The following is a 27336-nucleotide window of genomic DNA, read 5'->3' as shown; positions in this document are numbered from 1 at the left end:
ATAATGTTCGAGTCTTGACAAGTAACAGACTGATTTGGATGAAAATTGTAGATAGGAGGTTAGTAATGATGTAAATTTTTCATGTAGTACTATCATATCCTGTACACCCCTTGAGGGTACATGGCAGGAATATGATGATGATGAAAAGCTTTTCTCCTGGCACCATGTCGTATGCATTTGCCAGATCTACAAAGATTAATTACACCTCTTTATTATCTATATGTGATCTTGACAGCCTGTGTTTAGTCTGAACCTAACTTATTCTTCTCCAAATTTAGTAGAGAAATTCCTGTGCAATTCACATTTACCTTATTTTATCCTTCTAAATGCACTATCTGAATTATGCACTGTAACCACTGCTAAATGTTACACCTCAGTACTTATGCATTTTTGGTCAGATATCTACTCCATCAGCTTTTCTACATTTTTGAGGATTGGATGGTTTTCTACACTAAATATTTGCATATATTCCTGTTTTTTTTTTTTTTTTTGTTTGTTTGTTTTTGTTTTATTCTTGAATATTTTCTACTCTACTGCTTGTTTTGTTTAACAGTCTTTCCAAGCAATTACTCCTGATATCTAGAATACCCTTATCTTCAGTTTTTGTGTCACATTTATGATCTTTGAGTTCTTTTACCTTACTCTTTCCTAAATTCTAAGCTTTTTCAATATCCTTCTGGATATTTTGCCATCTTCCTGATGTTTATCTTCTCTTTCACTATTATAATAGTGATTATTAAAATCACTAAAATCACTTGAATTTCATTCAAGAGCATCAGATTAGGATTAAAAATCCTCTATATGTATATTATTTGAGCATTGCAAAGACATATTTTTGAATATCCCACTTTTCCACTTCTGGGGTATCTTTCTATTTTGTGTAATGTGGGGTTTTCAATAGAATTTCAGTCTCCAACTGCTATGATATAGTTGGCACTGTATAAATGTGGCTGCAATTTCTGGAAGAATTTTTGTCTACATGTTCCATTGGATGGAGCATTACCATTTATAATTCTTATTATACATTGACTTGTATAATAAGATATAATAATATATATGTTGTCAAAAATATTCCTCCATCTGCATCCCTTCAGGGATGCAAATGGAGGCAGGGAGTGACAGCCATAAGGAGAATACCCATATGTAGAAATAGTCACCTGCATCCCACTAGGAACATCATCCTTACACCAAAACTACCATCTGTCAAAGTGGGCTGACTCAATTACCCAATAAGGCTCCACATCCCAAATACTTTGCTCTGGATTAAATGTCAGAAATGCAGTCATTTTAAAAGTGCCTGTCATGGCACTGCCATAATGCCTGATGCAACAGTAAAGATCATGAAAACAAATATTACAAGAACAAGATACCAAAATGCTCTAATTGTTGAGGGAGACCATCTAGCTTACTCCCAAGTATGCCAAAGGTGGATAAGAAGGAGATCCAAAAAATAAAGAAATCAGCAATCCATCTAGCTTACTCCCAAGTATGCCAAAGGTGGATAAGAAGGAGATCCAAAAAATAAAGAAATCAGCAATGTGTCACTTGTCATGAGGTAAAGAGGCAGTATACCATAAAAAGTGGCAGCAACATCTGGTAAACCCTCTTACACACACATTGTGAAATAAAGTGTGAACAGGGACCCAAACGCATATGTCGCTCCTTCCTTCTCGCAATGACAACATTCTTAAATGATATGATTGGCATGCCATCTCTTTAGAGAAATCAAGAAGGATTAATATGGACTCACTCTCAACTTAGAACATCCCAAAATGGTCCCACTCTACAAAAATCTACTAAAAAAATTAATGGAGCACGCATCGCAAAGGGTACATAGGCATGCTTCGAAGATCCTTTAATAGCTAGACCATCTGCAGATGGCATGGATACCTCTGTTCCCCCCTGAAAAGATAAAATAATTCCTATACCCAGTTCCTTAGAGTGAGTAGAATTTAACATTGTCTTGGTTATTTTTCCTGATGAAGAAATGATGGATAGTGGTGATCCACAGTTCTGAAAAATGGTGAAATCCAAGGCTAATGAAAAGAAAACTACTCGACATATGAAGCCAGGTGATACCACTAAAATGAAATAATGAAAATATTCCTACAATGGAAATGTCGTGGATTCCATCAAAGCTTGATAACTTCATAGCTCTCTTGCAGAAGTATTAACCAATATGCTTCTGCCTGCAGAAAACATACCCAAAGTTGAGAGATGATCTAACATTACAAAATACAACCATTAATCATAAGGACAGGGCAGGGGATGTGCCTGCTCATAAAGGAGTTGCCATCCTGCTGGGCAAATATATTCCCTTCCAGCAAATCCCACTCAATTGAAACATAGAAGCAGTTCACTTAAGAATGAGAGAGGAGAGATTAGCAAAACAAATGTTCTCTGTCAGGTTGGAAGGGAAAAGACCCAGAAGACGACCAAGATATAGGTGGATTGATACAGTAAAAAGTGCCTTAGAAGGTAGAAATATAAGATCTGATAATGTTGTAGTCTTGACAGGTAATAGATTGATTTGGAGGAAAATTGTAAATAGGAAGTTAGTAATGATGTAAATTTTTCATGTAGTACTATTATATCCTGTATACACCTTGAGGGTACATGTCAGGAATTTGATGATGATTATGACAACAAAATAAAAGAGAACCTGAAAACCAAATCACAACAAGAGACACCAAACCAGACAGAATTGTTCGGACTCTCCAGGGATAGACAGAAGTGGAAAAAGTTCATTCGGTCTCATCATCATCCACATAGATGACAGAAGAGAGAGGATGAAGAATAAAAGCAGCTGTGTGCATTTGATAGCTCACTAAATAACCATAGGGAAGGACTAACCAGATTGGAGATTCATCTAGACATGGCAGAATACATGCAAGTTTGATGGAGCAGCAAATCATCTTGTAAAATTTATTTTGCTTCTTATGTGTATTTATTTCTGTTTCATTTATATTTCACTTGGTTTTCTAAGAATTTTCTTTGATTAACCAATGATCAGTATACATTTTTTACATGTTATATATATATATATATATGAATAATTTCTCATCATTGCCAGAATTATCCACCGATATAATACAACATTGGATATCTAATCACACCAAAGTGCATGACTTTACATTTATTAACATTGAAATGACAGCCATTTTCACATGCCGCCATTTCCAGCCTATTCAAATCATTCTGCAAGTACTGCATGTCAGCAGCACTCCTGATTACCCTACCTATAGAAGTACTAGAGTTGTGCAACAACTCTAGTACTTCCTCCTCATTTAAATGAGTTTCCTCATACAAATAAGAGGGGGAGGGGAAGCTTGGAGACAATTAATTACATCAATAAATTTATATAACTGATTTAATTAAATAATTACATCAATAAACATCTCAGCTTTTTTTTTTATTTGATGTAATTATTTGTTGATGTAAACTATTTTGCATCGATTTTAATGATCTTTAATTCTTAGGGGAAAAAAAGTTCAGAATTAATAGTTTTTAGCACATTTTCATATATAAAAAAATTGACAGGCATATTTTATTAAAAATCAATTAATTAATCCTAAATTAAATTATTTCAGTTTAAATTTTAAAAAATTGACTGGCATATTTTGTTAAAAATCAACTAATTAATTAATCCTAAATTAAATAATTTCAGTTTAAAAGCAAAAAAAATAAAACTAATAAGTAAAATAATATTAAATTACATACACTTACCTTTTAAAAATGTATTTTTGTGTTTAAATTTGTTTCACTATAAATTTACTATTCACACTTCACTCAGTGACGCACTAGACACAGAGGGCCAACTAACCAGTCACTGTTCACAGATCAGAAAGATGAACCAAAAACAGGAACACGTTATTAACGAAAACCCTCCGTATGAATGACTTTGCCATCTTCTAGCATTCGTGTATTTGTAAGAGTCATAGGAAGACAGCTGCAGCAAGCTGTTGACCATTTCTCAGAATGAGTGCTTGCAAATGGATTCAGATGCAGCAGAAGATTGTTTGTGTGCAATTTGCTGCAGACACAATCTTCATCCTGACTCAGAACTCTGACTAGGACGAACATTAATCCCAGTTTCATTGCTGCAATAAAACATGACCGTGTGACGCCCATGACTGTGTGATTGCATTTTTATCAATGTATGAAAGTTTTGAGAGGGCATAGCGTATCAGTGCTCATCTTAATTGGTCCAATGCAATTAATTGCAGGATAACTTTGAATACTTCTGTGTAGAGTGGGGAAACAATCTGTTTTAGGATTTATTAGAAAAGGAGAATGCTATATTTGAAATACTCAAAGCTGAAAATATGTGAACCATCATTTATAAGACGTAAGAATAGGAAAGAATAAGTTTGAGTAGAAACACTTTCATTAATGATAAACGATTTATTAATAATTAACATTTGTGATATGTGTGTCCTATAAGTTGTTGGGTAGAGCGAATAGCATGATCCTATAAAGTCTAAACATGAATAAGTGAATTAATGATGGCATAATTTAAAAAAAAAAAATTATGAAGAGAGAGTATTGCAGGAATAAATATGGTTTGATAGAGCAGCAAATCATCCCATAAAATTTTTATGGGATGATTTAGTATCAGCGGTTCTAGCTTATCAATCTCACATATGGTATTTTGTTGTAGATCAACAATGTCTTATAATACACAGAATATTCATTTTTATTCAGGAATAGATATTTTTACTGCCTGTTGTTTCCGAAGAATAGAATAAAAATGCCTCTATATGCTGTTAAAAAACTTTACAACCTCAACTGATGCTATACTGCACAAGCAAAAGAAAAAAAACAATTATCTTTTTTCTCCTAACATCCACTTTCAAATTTTCAGTTCCAGAAAAACGTGTAACAGCTGTCTGTAATACAGCCATCGGATTCAGTAATCACTCAACGCATGACAAGTGACAGCGTTCAATTGGATTGGTTGACACAGTAACCAATCACAGACGCTGGGCGAGCTCAAAATCTTAGTTCATCCAGCCATGCCTTCTCAGTGGTTTTAAAACTACTAGAAAGCTAAGAATTTGACCTGCTTCACCCTCTTTACATCTTTTTGTAGGGCTCAAAGGTGTATGCATTTTGAAAGCACGCCCGGGCTATTAATGCGAATGTAACACAATGTTTATGCATTGAAAAGTGTGCTCTTCATGAAGCACTAATGCTTTATTATCCCCTCCTGAAGAGGACAATGAAGCACTTATTATATTGTGTTCAATTTTAAGTCTGCAAACAATTGGGGGAGTCTTTAATGGGAATATATGCAAAAATATAATATCAGTGATACTGATATTTCATGGATGAGCACTGCACACCTGGAATATTCGCCCTTGATATATATATATATATATATATATATATATATATATATATATATATATATATAACATGAAACAATTTGAACTGCATTTGAGATTTTTAATATTATTGAGACATGTTACAAATAAACTTCTGCTGAATAGTTAGAACTAGTAGTTGCAGTTTACATGCATGCACAGACTATCTAGTACAAACATGTTAATTGGGAATTTAAATAGACACAACACTGTTGAGTAACGCTCAAACAAATGTCAGAGGAAAATTTATTTAGCCTACACTTACAACAATAATCTCACCCTCCCTGAACTCAGAAAGTAACACCCTCTTCCATATACCCACCCGAATATTCACTACTATAGACTTAGTTATCTACTTAGCCTCCCTTTTCCCATTCTTCAGTGGGAAATGATGAGAACTGTTTGGCAGTGATCTTGCCTTTGTGATATCCACATTTCTGCATGAGCAACCATGAACTCTATTACAGATATCACAATAGAAAATTTTGCTGATTGGCTTATCTTCGCAACATTAGCAGAATTAGATTTTGTAAAACAGTAAATCCAGTTTTCTTCGAACTGCTATCGGACCAAATATTATTCATTATAAGACTATAAAACATCTGCCCATCATCCATGGATCAGTTGTTGCACCTTTACAATAGAATTTTCTGTGGGAATGTATTTCTGGATACCTGGCAAAACAATTGTTATTGCCTTTCCTAAGTCAGGGTAGGATCTAAAAATCCCAAGATAATTAATCTCCAATTGCTCTGACAAACTTATGCAAGATTCTGGAAAAAATGGTTAACTGTCATCTTTTATGGTTTATTATGGAGAGAAACAATTTTTTTTCCCAGAATTCATTGTGACTTCCGAAAATATGACTAGTGGCATCCATTAGAGATGCCTTCCTAAAAGGCGAGCATCTAGTATCAGTTTTCTTTGATATTGAAAAAAACATACGACACCACTTGGAGATTTGGAAGACTGATGATGTTTTTGTCTCAGATGGAATCTCCTCTTTATTAACTTATTATCTGACCGTTCTTCCAAGTTCAAGTGGGGACTACTCTCTCTCTCTCTCCTGACCATATAACAAAGAGAAGAGAGTCTCACAAGGTTGTTTTAAGTGTCATGATTTTTTTTTTTTGCAATCAAATTCAACTCAATAACAGCATCTTCCTCTAACAGTAAGTTATACCCTCCGTGTGAATGACTTTGCCATCTTCTAGCATTCATGTATTTGTAAGAGTCGACAGCTGCAGCAAGCTGTTGACCATTTCTCAGAACGAGTGCTTGCAAATGGCAGATGCAGCAGAAGATTGTTTGTGTGCAATTTGCTGCAGACACAATCTTCATCCTGACTCAGAACTCTGACTAAGACAGACATTAATCCCCAGTTGCACCAGAAACCAAGTTCTTGAGGTTCATATCTTACAATAAACTTACCTTCCTCAGTAAGGCAGCTGCGAGATATATGCAGTAAAGCAATGAACATCCTTCATAGCCTATGCCGTGGGATTCTGACAAGTGTTTGTATAGAGCATTGATAAGATCACAACTGCCAGAGAGAGAGTACACTGCAATGGCTAGACCCTATTCATCATCAAGCCATCAGAATTGCAACTGGAGAGTTTTCAGCATAACTGATCCATAGTCTACATGTCGAGGCAAATGAATCCCCCTTTTGTCACTTTGATGTTAACAGCTGTCTCTGTTATATGCAACAAAAATGAAATCCTTGCTAGATCACCCCATGTGGCCAACTATTTTTCATCCACAATGGGAGAATTTGTACAATACTCAACAGACTGCCACAAAACCTTCTGGTTTGCAGATAAAAGCTCTACGGATTGTGGTAGACAATATAACCCAGACACTGCAGCAATATACAGATATTTTATTATTATTATTACGTGACACCTCCAGGGAGGGTACCTACTCTACAACTGTCACTGTCTCCACCACTCAATCCACCACCACTAGTATTTTCACGGACAACCACAAACATCCATGCCCACGGCGGGATTCGAACCTGCAGCCTTTCTGGAGAGCGGATACGCTGACCACTCGGCCTGCAATATTTTCTACCCCTAATGTTGCCTACCAGCAGCTCTTTGAAACTCATAGAATTGAATACTCTGATTTTGCCTGTCTACAAAGGCAGTTCAAAATCACAGGACTTAGTGTGATCTTCTGCCATCTTTCCAGACATATCTCCACAAATCCTGCTAGAGTGTAACCACTTTACATCTGAGCTGTGTGTGATAAAGCTTGCACTAAAATACATCAGATTGCTACAAAAGTGCATAATGTGTTCAGGATGAGAAAATTCTCTTCACACAATAAGTCTAGAAGTACAGAAACATGATCCTCTCTCTGTTATGGAAGCTACTCTTAGATATATGTTTCTGTTGGATTCCAAGTCATGTTGGGATCCACGGAAACAAGGATGCAGACCAGCTCGTTTCTCGAGCATCCACCATCTGTCTGCACCATACACTGATTAACAGCAGAATTTCATGCAGAAATTTCTATCCCTGTAGCATTCATCTTGGAATAGAGAGAATGATAATAAGCTCTTCCAAATTGAGCCTGAAATTAAATTATGGCAGTCTAGTTCATACACTGTTTAAACAGAGGAAGTTGTTCTTGTTTGGCTCTGCTTGGTGATCGTCATCTCAACACACGCTTTCCTAGTGAGCAGTATGTTGGACTTGCCATCAGTCATTATTTTAATCGTATTCACAATCTGCCTGAGGTCTTATACACTCAGGCAGATTTTATCAGACTCAACAGATGTTTCTTTTGTTTCTCATCATACCCTCTCATCTTCCTTTTACCTTGCAGTGTCGAGGGTTTATTAATCTTCCGACCTCAGACCATTCACAGGATAAGGTGGTCAGCCCTACTCCCCAGTGCATGCTATGTCCTGTAGCCTTGAGTTCTCAAGGCCAGCTTGCCTGCTTTGCAGAATGAAAAACCCCAGGATAAATTGGGAAATTGAGCCTGAAATGAAATTATGGCAGTCTAGTTCATACACTGTTTAAACAGAGGAAGTTGTTCTTGTTTGGCTCTGCTTGGTGATAGTCATCTCAACACACTCTTTCCTACTGAGCAGTATGTTGGACTTGCCATCAATCATTATTTTAATCGTATTCACAATCTGCCTGAGGTCTTATACACTCAGGCAGATTTTATCAGACTCAACAGATGTTTCTTTTGTTTCTCATCATACCCTCTAATCTTCCTTTTACCTTGCGGTGTCGAGAGTTTATTAATCTTCGGACCTCAAACCATTCACAGGATAAGGTGGTCAGCCCTACTCCCCAGTGTATGCTATGTCCTGTAGCCTTGAGTTCTCAAGGCCAGCTTGCTTGCTTTGCAGGATGAAAAACCCCAGGATAAATTGGGGAAAAAACCCTACTGTCCACGCCCAAGACCGGCTAACTTGGCTATGGCTCAGGAAGATCCTTCAGCTCCTCACGTTACCAATGGAAATCAAACCTAGGACACTCCTTCCCCAGGCATATGGTTGCAAAGTGCACATCCACTAGGCTAACCGCGTGGACGTTTCTTTTGGTTTAAAATTTTTAATTACAATTAATATTTTTTATCGTATATAGGTAGTTTACACTATTTTATTTCTACTATGTTTCTTTTATACACCCTTTTAATACCTTGTTTTTTTATTTATGTTTTTGCTATTTTTTAAATTGTGTACTGCTCTGATTATTATTGGCACAATATGACCACAACAATTCTTCAGCCACAAAACACCAAACAAATAAATGAACAAGCCTTTATATCTAGTTCCTCTTCTTTGTTTATTATACTTTGAAGCAATTCTGATTTTGGATCTGTTTTCAATAACGATTATTCAGTCCTGGATCTATATCGAAAAGGGCTGTGGGGTGAAATTTCTTTAAAGCATTTCAAATAATATGATTTCTCTCAAGTTGGTTACCAGCAAAAATGAGGTAAGTCTGGTGATGGGGTTGCTGGCCTCCAGATTGGCACTAAGAATACCATTTCCTCCACTCGATATCATGGTTATGCTGCCAGTGCTCAGTTGTCAGAGCTCTTTATTTTCTCCAGGTTGCACCACATTAAGGTGGGAAATTGACATTTGTTTGGGAGAGGCTGTACATTACCAACCCATTAGCAGTATTATTTTCAAACTTTTCTTTGAAATTTAAGGAGTATACTCAGTGTTATAGATATAAAAAATTAATTCTGATATTGTTCTGCACAAAGTGTTTTAAGTTATATCATTATAATTTTTATGATTGTGAAAGCTTAACATCGGAATTATTTTTAGCAGAGGAGTCATCATGTTATTCCTGGAAGTCAGATGAATACTCGATCTGGCATACTCAATGGAAATGGAAGACATGGAACTCACACAGGAACATCTGCCCATCTTTCTCCACTTCAACATGTGGGGCAGCCTTTGTATTTAGCTACTACCACCCAGCCTGATTTGTATCGGTAAGTAATAATTAGTATATACTATTATATAATTCAGGTACTTTTGTAACTCTGTGGAAATGTTGCTTCCTTCCATAGTGGTAAACCACCAGAAGAAAGACCATTTCGCATTCACTTTTATTTGCCAAATACAGTTTTTTTGGCTGGTAGGTTTTTAATCCCATCTCATGAAAACCAGCCATAGGACTCATTTTAGAGAACCAATATATACTTATTAGGACTTAGGACCATAAGATAGGCAGTTGTCTGCTGTACTCTTCCTCTGTTCCCTAATGTCTCTAAAATTAATAGCTATGTGCTCAACTATCACTGATAGCTAAGATTTCAGTGATGACTATCACTGAAACCAATTGCTTGCCTAATCTCTTTGAAAATTAAAGACATTTGAGGATGTTATGTAATAACATATAAATAATAGAAAAGTATATATAATGTTGAACCTTAGAATCGCCAAGGAAGATGATTGCATACTTTCTGTAATTACACCATACAAAATCAACCTTCAGAGATAGGGTAAGAATGGTTATTTGAATTGGGAGAGTGGTAAAGACAGCAAATAAAAGGAGAGTGGGGATTGTAAAGAGGAGATTTTAAGTATGGTAGTCTCTGGCAATGGGAACATCTGATGTGACAAATGAATTTGTGCCACTATTCTTCTGAAAGGAATCAATCATGCATAGAGTACTTTAGATACCTAGTTGATCCAGACAGTGGTTTATGCTGCCAGTTAAGGTTTTGTGAGAAATAACAGATCAGGTTTGATACGTGTAATGAGTAGTGGTCCACATAATTCAAGTTTGAATTCAAGCCTAAAATGTTAAGTGGATGTGAATGTGTTTTTAATTTATGTATAGAATATAATATAGTTAGTGATTTGCTTTACTTCAATGTTGAGACAACTATTTGTTTGTCCATGTTGGAGAAACCTGAGTAACGTAGATCAGACTGCTATGCATTCTTTCTGAATATCAGTGAACTATCACAGACTCAAAACATCATGATAGATGTTACTGCACACATGCTGCAGATTCGTGCAGATTTGCTTTGTACAGGCTAGTGAAGCAATCCATTGCTTACTCTATTTATAATCAACTTTAAAACACACGGGAATAATCAGATTTTCTGCAGACTTGGAGTTTCTAGTGGAGTCTGCTTCTCCAACAGCATAATATCTAATTGGATTCCACGGGAGTGTGGCAGCTACAGTAGACACTTTCTGTAGTGCAAGGTTTGCTATAGTGAATTTAGGGGAAAAGATTGATACCACTCCATTCCCAGGAAACAAGGTAAATGGTGGAAAATGAAATATGTTGGGAAGGAATGAAGAAATTGGTGTAAAATCATACAGTGACAAAATGCAGAGGATTGGCAGAAACCAAACATAAAGAAAACAAAACAGCATGAAAAATTACAAATACAAAGAATAATGTGAGATATATGGAAAGAAATGAGTATGTAATTATGATAATAAAAATGGAAAAATTAATATTAATAATCATCAAATTCCTGATATGTACTCTCAGGGGGTATACAGGATTGATAGCACTACATGAGAAATTTACATCATTAGTAACTTCCGATCAATAAATTTCCTCCAAATTAATCTGTTATATATATATGTCACGACTCCAATATTCAGTTCTTATATTTTGGTCTTTTAAGGTGCTTTGTAGTGTATCAATCAATCTACATCTTGGTCTTGCTCTGGGTCTTTTTCTTGCCAACCTGCTAAAGAACACTTGTTTTCCTAATCTTTCCTCTCCCATTCTGTTTTCCTCTGAAAATATTGGAATTCTAGCAAAGCATATTTAGAGGCATATTGTTGATAGAAAGTTAATAATATATAATAATAATAGTTATCATCAAATTCCTGCCATGTATCCTCAAGAGGTGTAGAGGATATGATAGTACTACATGAAAAATTTCCATCATTACTAACTTCCTGTCTACAATTTTCCTCCAACTGTTTCTTGTCAAGACTCCAACATTATCAGATCTTATATTTCTATCGTTTAAGGCACTTTGTACCGTATCAATCCACCTATATCTTGGTCTTCCTCTGGATCGTTTTCCTGCCAAACTGGCAGAGAACACTTGTTTTGCTGATCTTTCCTCGCCCATTCTGTTTAAGTGACCATACCACCTGAGATTAGCTCTGCTAACGCATTCCTGGATGCTGACAATGTCAAGTTCTTTCCTAATATCTTCGTTTTTAATATGATATTGCCATTGATGCCATCAGTTCATGCCTCTAATCTTTCTCAGGATTCTCATATCTGCGGTCTCTAGTCTTTGGTCAAGTGTTTTACTTCTGACCCAGCTCTCAGATCCATAAGTTAAAACTGGTTTAAACTTGTATACAGCTCATTTAGTGTTCCGACTAATTTCTCTCTTATTCCATATGAATTTATTCAATTGACTTCCTACCATACCAGCTTTGCTGATTCTGTTGTCTATTTCTATATTTAATTTAATATCTTCACTAAAAATTGTGCCTAAGTAGCTGAAATGTTTTACTTGTTCCACAGGTTCTCCATTCACAACACAGTTGACATTTTCAGCGATTCTGCCTGTTTTCATTGTCTTTTTATTGCTGACCTTCATACCATATCTATTACAACAGTCATTCAATTTAGTCAGAGAATCTTGCAGACTTGTAGCAGATTTATCTAGAAGTATAACTTCGTCCGCATAAAGCAAAGAGCTGACATCATCATCTCCAATTTTGATATCATGTTTAATACCACTTTCTTTCATAATGTGATCCATATAGATAATGAATAACAGACGAGTTAATGTACATCCTTGTCTCACACCAGAATTAACATTAAACCATCTTCCTGTACTTCTTTCAATTCTAACTGCTGACTTACAACTCAAATAAAGACTAAGTATTGCTTGATATAATACCCAATTGACACCATATAACTGTAGCGTATTGAATAGCTTCTCTCTTGGCACCCTGTCATATGCCTTTTCCAAATCGACAAAACTTAAATACAGATCTTTGTTATATTCCCATGATTTCTCCACTATTTGTTGTAAAGTGAAGATCTGATCCTGACAGCCTCTATTTGACCTGAATCCAGCTTGTTCTTCACTTAGCTTTTCTTCCACAATTCTTCTCAACCATTTCTCAAGTATACTTGGATAAATCTTACCAGGAACACTCAGTAGGGAAATACCTCTGTAATTCTCACATTCAGTTTTATTTCGTTTTTATATATGGGTACTATGTGAGCTCTACTCCAATCGTCGGGAATTCGGCCCTCAGTCCAGGCATTCTGAACTATGCAGTGCAGCCACTGTAAGACTTTTATACCACCATACTTCAGCATTTCTGGTCGAATATCATCTACTCCTGCTGCCTTTCCGCATTTCAAGACTTTGATAGCTTTTTCTACTTCAAGTATGGATACGTATTCCTGAGTATATACCTGTTGAGTGTTTTTTACCACTGTCCTATCACTGCTTGTTTCATTTAACAATTTTTAGAAATAATTACTTCATACTTCAAGGATATATTTTTCTCCCATTTTCATGTCACCTTTATCATCTCAAATCCTTTTACAGCACTCTTTCCTCCATTTCTAAGCTTCTTCAACAACCTCCAGAATATTTTGCCACCTTCTTGATATTTATTTTCTATGTTCTTGCCAAAGTCCTCCCATGACTTTTGTTTAGCTAGTTTGACACAGTGTTTAGATTTCTTACATTTGTCTCTGTATTCTCTAAGAGCACAAGCTGACTTATTTGCCAGGAACATTTGATATGCTTTCTTCTTTTCCTTCACTGCTTCTTTAACTTCCCATGTCCACCATGGAGTTCTAATTTTCTATCCTTGCAGACAACTTCACCACATGCCTCTCTAGCTGAATCAATCAGGGTTTTCTTCAAGGCTTGCCACTGAATCTTCAAAGTTTGGTTCCTGTTCTCAAATTCTTTCATTTTTTCTTCAATAATCTTTGTGTATTTTAGTCTACAGTTCACATCTGAGAGCTGCTCAACTTTTATTCGTTTTAAAACTTTCTTACATGTTATTCTTTTCAATATGAAATTCAATTTTATCCTGCTCAAGACTAAATAGTGATCACTTCCAACTTCAAATCCTCTGTACACTCTGGTGTCCTGCACCAGGGAGAAAACATCGCTATCAACAATAACATAGTCAATGAGACTTTTCTTATTCCTTGCCTCTTCTCTCCATTTGAATTTGTGCACATTTTTATGTTGGAACATTGTGTTAGTAATAACAAGTCCGTGTCCTGAGCAGAAATTCAACAGATATTTGCCATTATTATTAGCTTTGCTCTTTTCTCCAAATTTTCCCAAAATATTTTTGCGAAAATTTGGAGAAAACTGCTGTTTAGATCTCCAACAAGGACCAACTTTTCCATTTTCATTGTGTCAGTTACTTTAAGGTAGAAGTGGAGGAATTCAAAAAAAGTCCTCCACTTCTACCTTAGTAGAACCTTCTGTGAGAGCATAGGCACAAATAAGTCTCATTGTCCAGTTTCCCATTCTGATATTTGCCCACATCACTCTATTGAGGCTGCCTGCCATTCAAGAAGATTAGCCTCGTATTTTGTGTTAAATACTATGGCTACTCCTTCTTTTCCTTGATTGTCATTGCCTGAATATAACATTTAGTATTTATTGCTCAGAAAGATCTCGCCAGTTTTTGTCATTTTTGTTTCATTCACTGCTATTATGTCGATCTGGTACTTATCTAATTCCTCAGCTAGCTCCATTTCTTTGCCATTCAGGCTTCTTATGTTGATAGTACCGATCTTTAACTCTGGTGATGTCGAGTTCGGGTGTTTTTTCAGATTTGTTCCAGTAACTGACTTTTTGCTGTTTGCCCTGGTTCCCTGGTGAAAACAACGGGGACCTTGTTTAACCGGGCAACGCTCCAGCTGCATGAAATTTTGTCATGTTGTACCATCATTTTGTATTTTGGTTTAAGCCAATAAGAATACAATTTGGTCAGCTAAATCCCAAATTGCCAGACCATCATCGTCCGTTCAGTATCCAGGTAGATACCCAACAGGGTGAACCACAAGAAGGTGAGGATTGGGCATTAGGTCAGAAGCCCTGGTCGGTTCTCTGCATTCCTTTAAAGACTGTGGAAGTCTCCTCTCAATTATACAGCTTTGACCCTTAAGCACCCCCCCCCAATATAATAATAATAATAAGCTTAATCATATAGGTATATTGTAGTATCCTCAACCCCTTGAGGTTATATATCAGAAATTTGATGATGGTGTGAGCTTGTGAACCCCTCATTCTATGTGAGGTCACAAAGATGGGATGGTAATTTGTAACTGTTTACTCTTAATTTAGAGTAATGTGAACTGTGACTAGTTTTAGGTGATTTGCAAATGCACATGCATATAAATTAGCATGAGAATTTAATTTTAACTGGGTTAAGCGTCGATAAAACTAAGTTGCTGTTGTTTTAAGTATACCATTCTCATATGATGCCAGCAATATGGCATGTTGCACAGGCCTGTACCATCTGGAAAAACATTCATTGTGAAGGGATCTTTTCTACTGTACAATGACAGCTGGGTACTTCCTCACTCTAGATTGTTGCCTAATGCTCCACTTACCATCAACATGCCATAGTTGGAAAAGCAATTCATCTGAAGAGGCAACATTTTTCCAGCCCTTAATGGTCCATTGACATCTCTAATATACAAACTGTAAATAAACAAAGTTTTCCATGATTAGGAATAAACATTAGCCAGGCATCTGTTTTAGAGACCTATATAGAAGAGAGTTCTTTTAATTGTAGTTGGGACAAACCGCTGTTTTTTTCCCTGATTAAATTCCACAGTTTTTCATCTATGGGCTTGCATGAGGTGGGACAACTTGAATTTTACCTCAAGTATCATTGGAATATGTCGACACCAATATCCTTCAACCACTACCCAACACTTTTCTCCTCCCTCCTTTTTTTTTTCTTTTTTGGAAGCATGTTAGATCACTTTACTTGTCTATATTGGTTAGCATAGCAGCTTCAAATGAACCGTTTCATAACAAACATACCTCCAGTATTGTGAAATGGAATGGCCATTTGTGAAATAATGAGAATATTGATATTTTGATTGAACTGTGTGTGTGTGTGTGTGTGTGTGTGTGTGTGTGTGTGTGTGTGTGTGTGTGTGTGTGTGTGTGTGTAAAAGTGGTTAGAAAGAAAGAAAGGAGGAACCTCTGTGCTTTTGCAAACAGGGATATTTATAGTCCTTGAGAAAATGGTGGGAAGAAGAGTGTTCTAAACAACAGGAGTGGATAGAATGGAAAAGGGGGATGAGAACAATAAATTGGACTGTTTACTGTTTATAAGCATGCTGTGTGGCTTTAAAAAAAAAAAAAACTTTAAAAACGGAAAGAAAGGGTGGAATGGCTATAGCCAGTCATTACACTGAACATTGTCCAGGAAATACCTATAGAAGAGGCATAAGGCATTTACAGAATGTTTATGAAAAAGGTGACAAGTGAATCTGTGAGGTAAGGGAACATAATTAATCCTCTTCTGCATAGCTTCAAGCATTTGGAAATTTTAGATACATCATCCCGAAATGTGCAAACAATATTCCAAGGTGTGGCAGAATTAGGATTTATGCAGTATTGGAAGTGTCTTGTGCAAAACAAGGAGAAAAAAAAACTTTGGATGCAGGTAGATGTCATATGCATTATTTATGGCTAGAGCTGTAGTCAGCTCAGAGAAATAGCTGAACTAGAATAGAGATCAGGGTAGTACCCAAAATAGATGAGACAAGTGGCTTGTGATCTTTCCTGCAAAAAAAAAAAAAAAAAAAAAAATAGAACAGATCTGTTTTAGTAGTATCGAAGAATGTATTTTTTTAAAATAAACCAGATATTTGGGGGCATTTTTTACTACTAAGTGTAAGGAGAAAATTTAATTACCCAACTTCACAGTACAGCGTTAATGTAAACAGAAGTTACATTTGGATAGACAAAATTAGTCAAGTTTGTAACATTGTCAAAATGAGCCAATAAAGTTAAGGATCTGCATACTTTATTCAGAGACTAGCTACTTCTGCTGCTGGAAAGGCTTCGAAAAAAATCACTCCACTCATTTCTAATCTAATCCTCATTTGGAAGGACTGACCTGGATTTGAATCCTGTTTAAGGCACTAAAAACTTTACTAAGTCTTTTCAGATAGTGTAAATTTGCTAGTCTCAGATAGGGATATGTAGAGGTCTCCTTTGACTGGTTTGACAATGTGACAGGTGCCTTACTAATTTTACCTCCCTAAACTTAACGTTTATTTACACAGTCCTGTATTTTGCAAGTCAAGCAGTCTCTCAGTTTGAAAATACATATATTTTGGTTTAATTACACTGTATTTTCAAACAGGGAAGAGTAGCACAGTCTAAACAACATTGAGCCACATAAAGCCTCCCATCGACCTCATACTAATTTCACAAATGACAAAATAATAATAACCCCCCCCCTAAAAAAAAACTGTATCAAAAACAGAGAGCAAGAACATGGTACAATTTAATGCACGTAGTAGCACTGCGAAACAAACCAATCCATTATAATCCTGAAATTTTAAATGCTTGTTGCCCTTTTGTAGCTATTTCTCCCCCTCAAGGCATGTAGCTGAGGTCCAAAAATGAATGAAGGCATTTTATGAGCATGTTTGCATACATCCAAACCTGTCTTATATCAGTAAATATTGTAAAATAAAATTCTCACTTGTACTCAGTGTCATCATTGAAATCAGATTTGTTGTGCAATAATAATAATATTATTATTGCACAACATAATAATAATGTTGTGCAATAATAATTTCCTATCTAGTTATGCATGCAATAACTAGAAAGGAAATGTTTCAAAATACGTTCAAGTTGATGAAGCAATAAAATCGAAGGACTATCATTGAAATGTTTTTTAGCAGTTTACAAATAATTGCATGGTTGCTATTTTATATTTATGGGCATCTTTACATGCAGTATTAAAAACTGAGTAACATGAAAAATGCTTTTAAGCACTGCATAAAAATGGACTTGCATTCTAATACCTTAATGGCATGATTCTAATCTTTAGAGGTACCTGTGGCATAGTATATTTAATAATAAAACATGTAAAAACCACAGTAATAACTTTTAATTAATAAAGGTACAAATATTTCGTACTGAAATTAATGTGTTCAAGTGCCATAGAGTACAAATGCCACTTCTACTGAGCTACACAGGCTCATGCTTCTTTAACTTTCTGTAACCAACACGAACATTTTATTTCATTTTTCTTTGCAGACAGCTTCACTGTGCAGTCTCTAGGGTTGTTCTTGTTTTTTCAACATTCTTCTTTTTTGCCCAGTGGTCTAATATTCACATTTGATTGTTGATTTAGCTTTCTTTTCAAAACTTTGGTGGTTCACATCTTTCTTTCTTTCTTTCTTTTAAATACTGCTTCTTATCCTGTCCAGCACTAGGTGATATTTGTTACCTATCTCAAATACAGTCTTACATCTATACTTGTATTCTCTCTCCACATGAACTGGTGCAAATTTTTGTGTTCTGATATGTTTGTTAGTGGTGACAAGCAACAGGTACTTTCCATTATTATTAGTCCTGTCCTTTTTCCAATTTTTTTCAAAATGTTTCTGTGTCTGAGATTCATTCCCTCTTCTGATGTATGTCTCCAACATGGACTAACATTTTTTTCTTGATGTTTGCTATTCTCTGACTCACATAATTCTTGTATTTCTTCCATAGCAGAACTTTCTGTGAGACCTTAGAATAATTAAATGTCATTATCTGTTCTCATTTTTAAATGCATTCATGAACTTTATTTATTTTCATATTTAATATCAAAATCTATTATTTGTAAAAATCTTACCTGTTTTAGTCTTCTTAGTATCTGTTACCTTCCTCCCCCTTTTATATAAACATGATATTTCTGTAATTTCTGTGCTGATAGTGTCTATTATTAGGGAGTGGGGTTAGAGAATACACACTTTGACATGGCAAACTGTGTAGGCAAACAGGATTAACCATCCTATCATACTTCTAATTTTTTTGAAAATTGCAGTGTAAACTAAATTATTAATTTTAAAAACTTTATTCAATAACTACCTATATTTCGCCAATGTTACATTGCCATCTTCACAAAACAATGATATGTACACACAGGCATTCACACTAAGCAAATGAGGCTGAAGAAAGTCAACTGATGTCAGTCCTAGAGTCCTAAAAGAGTCCCCTAGTGGGCTAAATCGAGTTGTCTTGGCTAGTCTTTGGGGCAGTCTCATGCACCCAAATTTGTTGAGGTTTGGGTAGCTTTTCGGAGCTGAGGCTGATTCAGGGAATAATCTTTTGTACTTATACTTGCTGCAGTGATAAAGTGGCCTTCTTCCAGCATATTCTGTGGTGGGTGTTCAGTGCATGGTCTGCAAGTCCTGAGTGGTTGCATTGGTGTCACCAGATGTAGTCCTTGTGTTTGGATATACTGATATTGGATGTCCTGCCTGTTTGGCCATAATAGGTAGGTCTAGGAGAAGTGGCTGGTCTTTGATGGAGTGGATTAGAGATGCCAATTTCTTTTGTACTTTGTTACTAGTTGTGAGGTCATATTTACTAACATCCCATCATGATATTAATTAAGTTTATATAAAATCAAGTTAGATGATTGACAAGTCATTCAGCCTAACTTGTAAAGAGGATTATGAAATTCTCAGATGGACTGATATTATGGGCTTTGGTTAGTGAAATCTTGACACTGCACTTTTGAGAAGAAATGGAAGCTGGGAAATGATATACATATTGACCCATGAACATGAGTTTTCAATATCTGGAAGAATAAAGCAAGAAATCAATCTCATGTTGGATGTGAACATTAAGAAAGAAAGGATATGCTTTGGGGTTCCCTTTCCAAGATTAATGTGATTATTCAGTCAAGAATACTATCTCTAAATGTCTATAATCCTATCATCATTTGGGATTTAGCTGACCGAATTGTATTCTTATTGGCATAGACAAAAATAGAAAATAATGGTGTAATATATTTAAATTTCATTCCACCTGGGGCATAATTCTGCTGTTCTCACCATCCTTCTGTTTTTGTGTCAGGGAACCAGGACGAACAGAGAAAAGTCAACTACTAGAATGGACCCAAACTCATTCCATATCACTATCAGTATAAGAGGCATCGCCAGAAAATAAGTAGAACTGGCAGAAGTAGTAGGAAGGTACTAGATTGACATAATAGGCTTTACTAAAATAAAGAAGACAGAAACTGGTGAGATTCTTCTAATAACAAATTCAACACTGCAAGATGTTACATTCAGAAAGGAAGGAATAGGCAATAGTATTCGCAAAACACAAGAATAAGATTCACGAATGGCAAGCAACATTAAGAGCAGAGCGACGGTGTGGGCAAACATCAAAATGGAGAATTGGGCAATGAGACTAACTATGCCTGATCCCACAGAAAGTTCTATTAAAGAAATGGAGGAAATTTTTTTAAGTCATTTAAGAAAAAGAAAAAGTTAGTCCTGGTTGAAAATCTTAACAGTGCAGTAGATGAATACCAAACATACAGAAATATTTTGGGAAAATTTAGAGAAAAGAGCAAAACTAATAATAATGGCCAAAACCTGCTAGATTTCTATTCAGGATGTGGAATAGTTGTTACTAATATTGTTCAAGCATAAAGATATGCATATATTCACATGGAGAGAAGACTAAAAAAAAAGCCTCATTGACTGTTATTGTCAATATTGATATCTTTATTTGAAATAGGAAGAACGATTTGAAGGAAGAAATAGGAAATTACTGCCATTAAGTTTTGAGCATGATAAAACTGAATATCCTGCTGAAAAGAAAACTGTGCAAAAAAGTTTTAAAAGTAATCAAAGTAGAGCTGCTGCTTTCAGTGGTGAACTGTACAAAATATACAAATACTATTCAAGAAAAAATGAAAGGGTGAAGACAAGAATCAAACCTTGAAGACACGTTGGCAAATGCTGAAAAAAACATTGATTTATTAAGCCAGAAAGCATGTGATAAAGTTGTCTGCAAGGATTAGGGTCAGAATTCCATGGTTGGCTCGGTAAGTTAGAGGCACTCGTGGGGAAGGGAAAAAAATATTTCGCAAGTTCCTAGTGAGTAAATCGGTATGTGCTCTGAGAGAATATGGAGAAAATTATAAGAAAGCAAACTTTGGTAAGAACATAAAAGATAAATATCAGAATGGAGGAAAGAGCACTATAAAAGGAATGAGGGATGAAAAGGATAAAACTTTTCTAGATGGCTGGAGTAATTAGTTTTCTGGATGAAACAAGAAGTTGACAGAAACTGGTAGGAAGAATTCTAGAGGAATGCAGTCAAAGTACATATCTGTATTTGAGGTAGAAAAGACCAAAAACCAGAGATGTGGCAAGGCAAATGGAATAGGTGAGATACAATTAGAAACATTCAAGTATAGAGATATAAAAGTTTTACACTCATTACACTGCATAATCCAGATGATTGGAGTAGAGCTCTTGTAGTACCCATTAGTAAAATAAGGGAATTAAAACAAAGGTGTGAATTGCAGAGGAATTTCTCTACTATGCTCCTGGTGAGATTTATACAAGCATACTTGAAAAGAGGTTAAGAAAAATTGTGAAAGAGAAACTTGGAGAAGAACAAGCTAGTTTGGAGAAATAGGTTGTCAAGAATGTATTTTCACATTAAGATAGATTTGTGTTTAATCTGAAAAGCCATATGACAAGGTACCAAGAGGAAGGCTATTCAGAATGCTATAATTATATGGTGTAAATAGAACGTTATATCACAAGCAGTCCAGACTGCTTTGAAAGAAGTCAATGAACACCATACTGTGAGAAACAAACAGCCATGGCGTCCAACTTAGTAAGATGTAGGACCTCCTTTCACTGCGATGACTGCAGCAATCCTACAGGGCATACTTTCCACCAGCGTACAATATTTGATCAACTGGTATTTTGGACCATTCTCCCTTTAGGCATATAGAGGTCCCGAACTTTTGCAGGACAGATGTCCCTTGACCTCACCTGATGCTCCATGTCATCCCACAGATGTTTAATATGGGTAATCATATTAGGGCTCTGTAGAGGCCAGTCAAGTGTGGTGATGTTCATGTCCACAAACCATGCAGTTATAGCAACAGTCTTATGACATGGTGCATTGTCATTCTGAAGGAGAGCAAAGGTCAATTAATGCCACAAAGTAGAAAGCATTGCATTGTCCAGAATGTTCAGATACTTCTTGGAGTTCAATGTTCATGGCATTACAGAGGCCTGACCAGTTCCTTTCATGCAGCCATTTCACCTGGATACAGTTGTACTGACTTGGCAGCATCATATTTATCCAATTTATACTGGCTACAAACACGGGACTTGTTACATGCACGATGTGCCTTGTCATTGGGGTGTCCATTATCTTCTTTCCAAGCAGTGCATATTTGAGTTGTAAATCAGCATTTAGAATTGGAGATACATGAAGATGGTTTGAATTTAGTAACAGCTGTAATGAATTTCATATTAAAATCAACAATAAAAAGGCTGACTGAAAATAGGCAGGAAAATTTCACTATTCAAAACTGCATTTTGAATAGTCAAACTACTGAACACAAAACATTTCAGCTCTTTAGCCGTTTTTATTGAAGATGGCATACTAATATGAAAATAGGTAACACAATTAGCCATAAATTTCATAATAAATTTCAAAAAAAATCAGCTGAATAAATTTATATAGAATAAGTGAGAAATTAGTCAAAACACTAAACTAGCTGGGTTAGAAAATAAAGCACTTGATCGAAGACTGAATACCACAGGTGTGAGAGTTTTGTGTTTGGTAAGTTTATTGGGAGCTTAGTAAGGAGCTTAACATTGTTAGCATTCAGGGCTGTATGAATAGCACTAATCTAAGGTGGTATGATTAGATCCCTTAAACAAAGTAGAAGAAAGATTAGCAAAATAAGTGTTTTTCCAAAATGGCAGAGAAAAGATCCAGGGGAAAACCAAAATCAATTGGATCTTGACAGTATTGGAATCCCGACAGAGAGCAAATTGATTTGGAGGAAAATTATTGATACAAAGTTAGTAAAAAGGTAATTCTTGCCCCCCCTCCCCCTCCCCCAAGGGGTACATATCAGAAATTTGATGATGATCTAATCTTTAAAGGTACCTGTGGCATAATTCATCATCATCAAATTCCTGCCATGTGCCCTCAAGGGGTGTACAGGATATGATAGTACTACATGAAAACAATTACATCATTATTAATTTCCTATCTACAATTTTCCTCCAAATCAGTCTGTTACTTGTCAAGACTCCAACATTATCAGATCTTATATTTCTATCGTCTAAGGCACTTTGTACCGTATCAAACCACCTATATCTTGGTCTTCCTATGGGTCGTTTTGCTGTTAACCTGGCAGTGAACACTTGTTTTGCTAATCTTTCCTCACCCATTCTGTTTAAGTGACCATACCACCTGAGATTAGCTCTGCTAACGCATTCCTGGATGCTGACAATGTCAAGTTCTTTCCTAATATCCTCATTTTTAATATGATATTGCCATTGATGCCATCTGTTCGCGCCTATAATCTTTCTCAGGACTCTCATATCTGCGGTCTCTAGTCTTTGGTCAAGTGTTTTACTTCTGACCCAGCTCTCAGATCCATAAGTTAAAACTGGTTTGAACACTGTCTTGTATACAGCTAATTTAGTGTTCCAACTAATTTCTCTCTTATTCCATATGAATTTATTCAATCGACTTCCCACCATACCAACTTTGCTGATTCTGTTGACTATTTCTATATTCACTAAAAATCGTGCCTAAATAGCTGAAATGTTTTACTTGTTCCACAGGTTCTCCATTCACAACACAGTTGACATTTTCAGCGATTCTGCCTGTTTTCATTGTCTTTTTATTGCTGACCTTCATACCATATCTATTACAACAGCTATTCAATTTAGTCAGAGAATCTTGCAGACTTGTAGCAGATTTATTTAGAAGTATAACATCATTCGCATAAAGCAAAGAGCTGGCATTAACATCTCCAATTTTGATATCATGTTTAATACCACTTTCCTTCATAATGTGATCCATATAGATAATCAATAACAGAGGGGATAATGTACATCCTTGTCTCACACCAGATTTAACATTAAACAATCTTCCTGTACTTCCTTCAATTCTAACTGCTGACTTACAACTCAAATAAAGACTAAGTATTGCTTGATATAATGCCCCATTGACACCATATAACTGCAGCGTATTGAATAGCTTCTCTCGTGGCACCTTGTCATATGCCTTTTCCAGATCGACAAAACTTAAATATAGATCTCTGTTATATTCCCATGCTTTCTCGACTATTTGTCGTAAAGTGAAGATCTGATCCTGACAGCCTCTATTTGGCCAGAATCCAGCTTGTTCTTCACCAAGCTTATCTTCCACAATTCTTCTCAACCATTTCTCAAGTATACTTGCATAGATCTTGCCAGGAACACTCAGTAGGGAAATACCTCTGTAATTCTCACATGCAGTTTTATTTCCCTTTTTATATATGGGTACTATGAGAGCTCTACTCCAATCATCGGGAATTCGTCCCTCTGTCCAGGCTTTCGGAACTATGCAGTGCAGCCACTGTAAGACTCTTATACCACCATACTTCAGCATTTCTGGTCGAATATCATCTACTCCTGCTGCCTTTCCACATTTCAAGCCTTTGATGGCTTTTTCTACTTCAAGTATGGATATGTATTCCTGACTGCATGCCTGGTCAGTGTTTTTTACCACTGTGCTGTCATCACTGCTTCTTTCATTTAGCAGTTTTTCAAAGTAATTACTCCATACTTCAAGGATATCTTTTTCTCCCATTTTCATGTCACCTTTATCATCTCTAATTCCTTTTACAGCACTCTTTCCTCCATTCTTAAGCTTCTTCAACAACCTCCAGAATATTTTGCCGCCTTCTTGATATTTATTTTCTATATTCTTGCCAAAGTCCTCCCATGACTTTTGTTTAGCTAGTTTTACACAGTGTTAGCTTTCTTGCATTTGTCTCTGTATTCTCTAAGAGCACATGCTGACTTATTTGACAGGAACTTTTGGTATGCTTTCTTCTTTTCCTTCACTGCCTCTTTAACTTCCTGTGTCCACCAGGGAGTTCTGATTTTTTATCCTTGCAGACAACCTCACCACATGCCTCTCTGGCAGAATCAATCAATGTTTGATTCCTGTTCTCAAACTCTTTCATTTTTTCTTCAATAATCTTTGTTATTTTAGTCTACAGTTCACATCTGAGAGCTGCTCAACTTTTATTCGCTTTAAAACTTTCTTACATGTTATTCTTTTCAATATGAAATTCAGTTTTATCCTGCTCAAGACTAAATAGTGATCACTTCCAATTTCAAATCCTCTGTACACTCTGGTGTCCTGCACCAGGGAGAAAACATCACTATCAACAATAACATAGTCAATGAGACTTTTCTTATTCCTAGCCTCTTCTCTCCATGTGAATTTGTGCACAACAACAAATTAGTCATTAAAGTTAAGTACTGTGGTTATTGTGCAGTTTGTTGTTTATTTGGTGATGATATACAACAATCATTGATGAATTCAGACTAATCTCTCTCTCTCTCTCTCTGCTTCAGTGTATAAAGTGTTTTATTAAAGGTGTTTATGAACATTTTATTCCTCTTCTTAAAAATCAGTTTAACAACCATGCACACTTTAATAAAACCTTTCCTCAATGGTTAAATCCATCTCCTTTTTCTCTCTCTCTCTCCTCCCTCCCTTCCCTATTTAGTCTACCAAGTTCTCTGGTCAATCCATTCTTCCTTCTTTGGGCAGATTAATCCATTAAATACCATCATGCTTATTAAGCTATATGAATCTCATCTCACAACATTGAGTAAGCACCAGTAATAGGATCCTTTGATCAGATACTAAAGTTTTCTTCAGAAGTACATTAAAACATAAACATTTATTGTTAATATGACAATCCGCGATATTAACATTAAAATTTAGGTTCACAATTCCTTTCTCTGCAACTTTGTCAAACTTCTCTTAACAATCTCGATGTCAGGCTATAGCCTAATGGGACAATTACTTAAAAGTTCACCAGTTGATATTGTTTTGCTTTATCAAGTTTCTTGCATCTAAAATTCTTCACTCACTCACAGGCTTCCAAAAACAAAAATGTCTACATTACCTTCACTCGATTTCGGAATGGGTCTGCTGGCTGATACTGTTGTGGAAGTACCCGAGGTTCGATTCCTTGTTTGGATAACGTGCGGCGTTATATTTCTGCTAAGTGGCTATCCTCAATACGCACAATTGCTACCTTCATCATCTGAGGACTTCACTGGAACATCATACTGGAACTCCTTCTGTAATTTCATGGACTGCTCGATTCAAACTTCCTGCTGCCACGCATCCTTGCCCACCGTTCTGACTGGAAACCACTATCTCGATTTTCTCCTTGCGACCACGAAATCCTGGGAAAAAAGAAAGCCTTGTCCCTCCTCCTGCAATCCCTTATATTACACATCACATAGCACCCCCTATCTCCTCATGAAACATCTTGTGCGGCGATATGTTAGTCTCGATCTCCGAATGATATCAGCACTTTTTTCTGTAGCAGGAATCACGGAACTGTTATTATGCACACCTGTTCCTAGTATCACATGGCCTCAGGCGCTTACACTACCACGTACCAAACCTTTGGACCAAATCTTACATTTAGCTCAGTAGAATGTTTAAGTTAATTTCAGTTACACTGTACAATACTAAATATTGATTTATGATTCATAAAAAAAAGTTCTAAATTTAATAATAAATCCAAATCTGTTATGCATCTTTACAATTTTATAAACTGATACTTTCTAAGTGTTATATTTTATTATCTTAATATTTCACACCTTAGACACAATATTATTTGATTTTAGCTAAATGCAAGTATTTTCTACTATTAACAGTTCAGTTTGGTAAGTTGTGCTTGTTGAAATCTGAATGATTTGCTGAAACGAAGTCACAAGACCATTCAGAGTTCAACACCATGATAACGTATATACAGACTGCATGTACTTTTAAATCCTTATTTTCTTATCTCCTTATATAACACACACAGTAATCTACTGCTTATTTGACCTTTATTTAACCAACACGTCATCCAACTTCTGGTTCAGCACTATATAATCATACTTTAGTTATCTTCCTTCAGTTATCAGAATAGCAAATTGCTTTCCCTTGTGTGGTCGGATACATGGTAGATTGCTATATATATATATATATATATATATATATATATATATATATTATGGTGCCCCTTATTTTTGAAGTTAGTTTTTTCTATGAGACACCCTTTCATTTTGTCCTATGTAATACGTAAAAAACTTTAACAAATTTATTGAATGTTTAGTGGTAACGAAAGCTTGTCAAAGTTTGCATATTGAAATAGCATAATAAGCGAACTACAACATGCATA

General features: G+C 35.8%; 1 protein-coding gene across 4 annotated transcripts in view; it reads left to right on the top strand.

Annotated features, from left to right (window-relative positions):
- Positions 1–27336, top strand: part of LOC150092678 (uncharacterized) — a 387183-nt gene that overhangs the window by 345898 nt on the left and 13949 nt on the right. For 3 of the 4 annotated variants that reach the window (XM_090414782.1, XM_090414783.1, XM_090414780.1), the window contains exon 23: positions 9670–9839. In XM_090414782.1, the coding sequence (XP_090270908.1) occupies positions 9670–9839 (170 nt within the window). The remainder of the gene's footprint in view (positions 1–9669; positions 9840–27336) is intronic. The other variant, XM_090414781.1, reaches the window with a different exon arrangement.

This window comes from Typopeltis vanoorti, chromosome 25, assembly GCF_054136105.1.
Source record: "Typopeltis vanoorti isolate ZY-2024b chromosome 25, IOZ_Tvanoo_1.0, whole genome shotgun sequence".
Classification (NCBI taxonomy): Eukaryota; Metazoa; Arthropoda; class Arachnida; order Uropygi; family Thelyphonidae; genus Typopeltis; species Typopeltis vanoorti.
The sequence above is the reverse complement of the archived record's forward strand: the minus strand, read 5'-3'. Positions and strand labels throughout refer to the sequence as shown.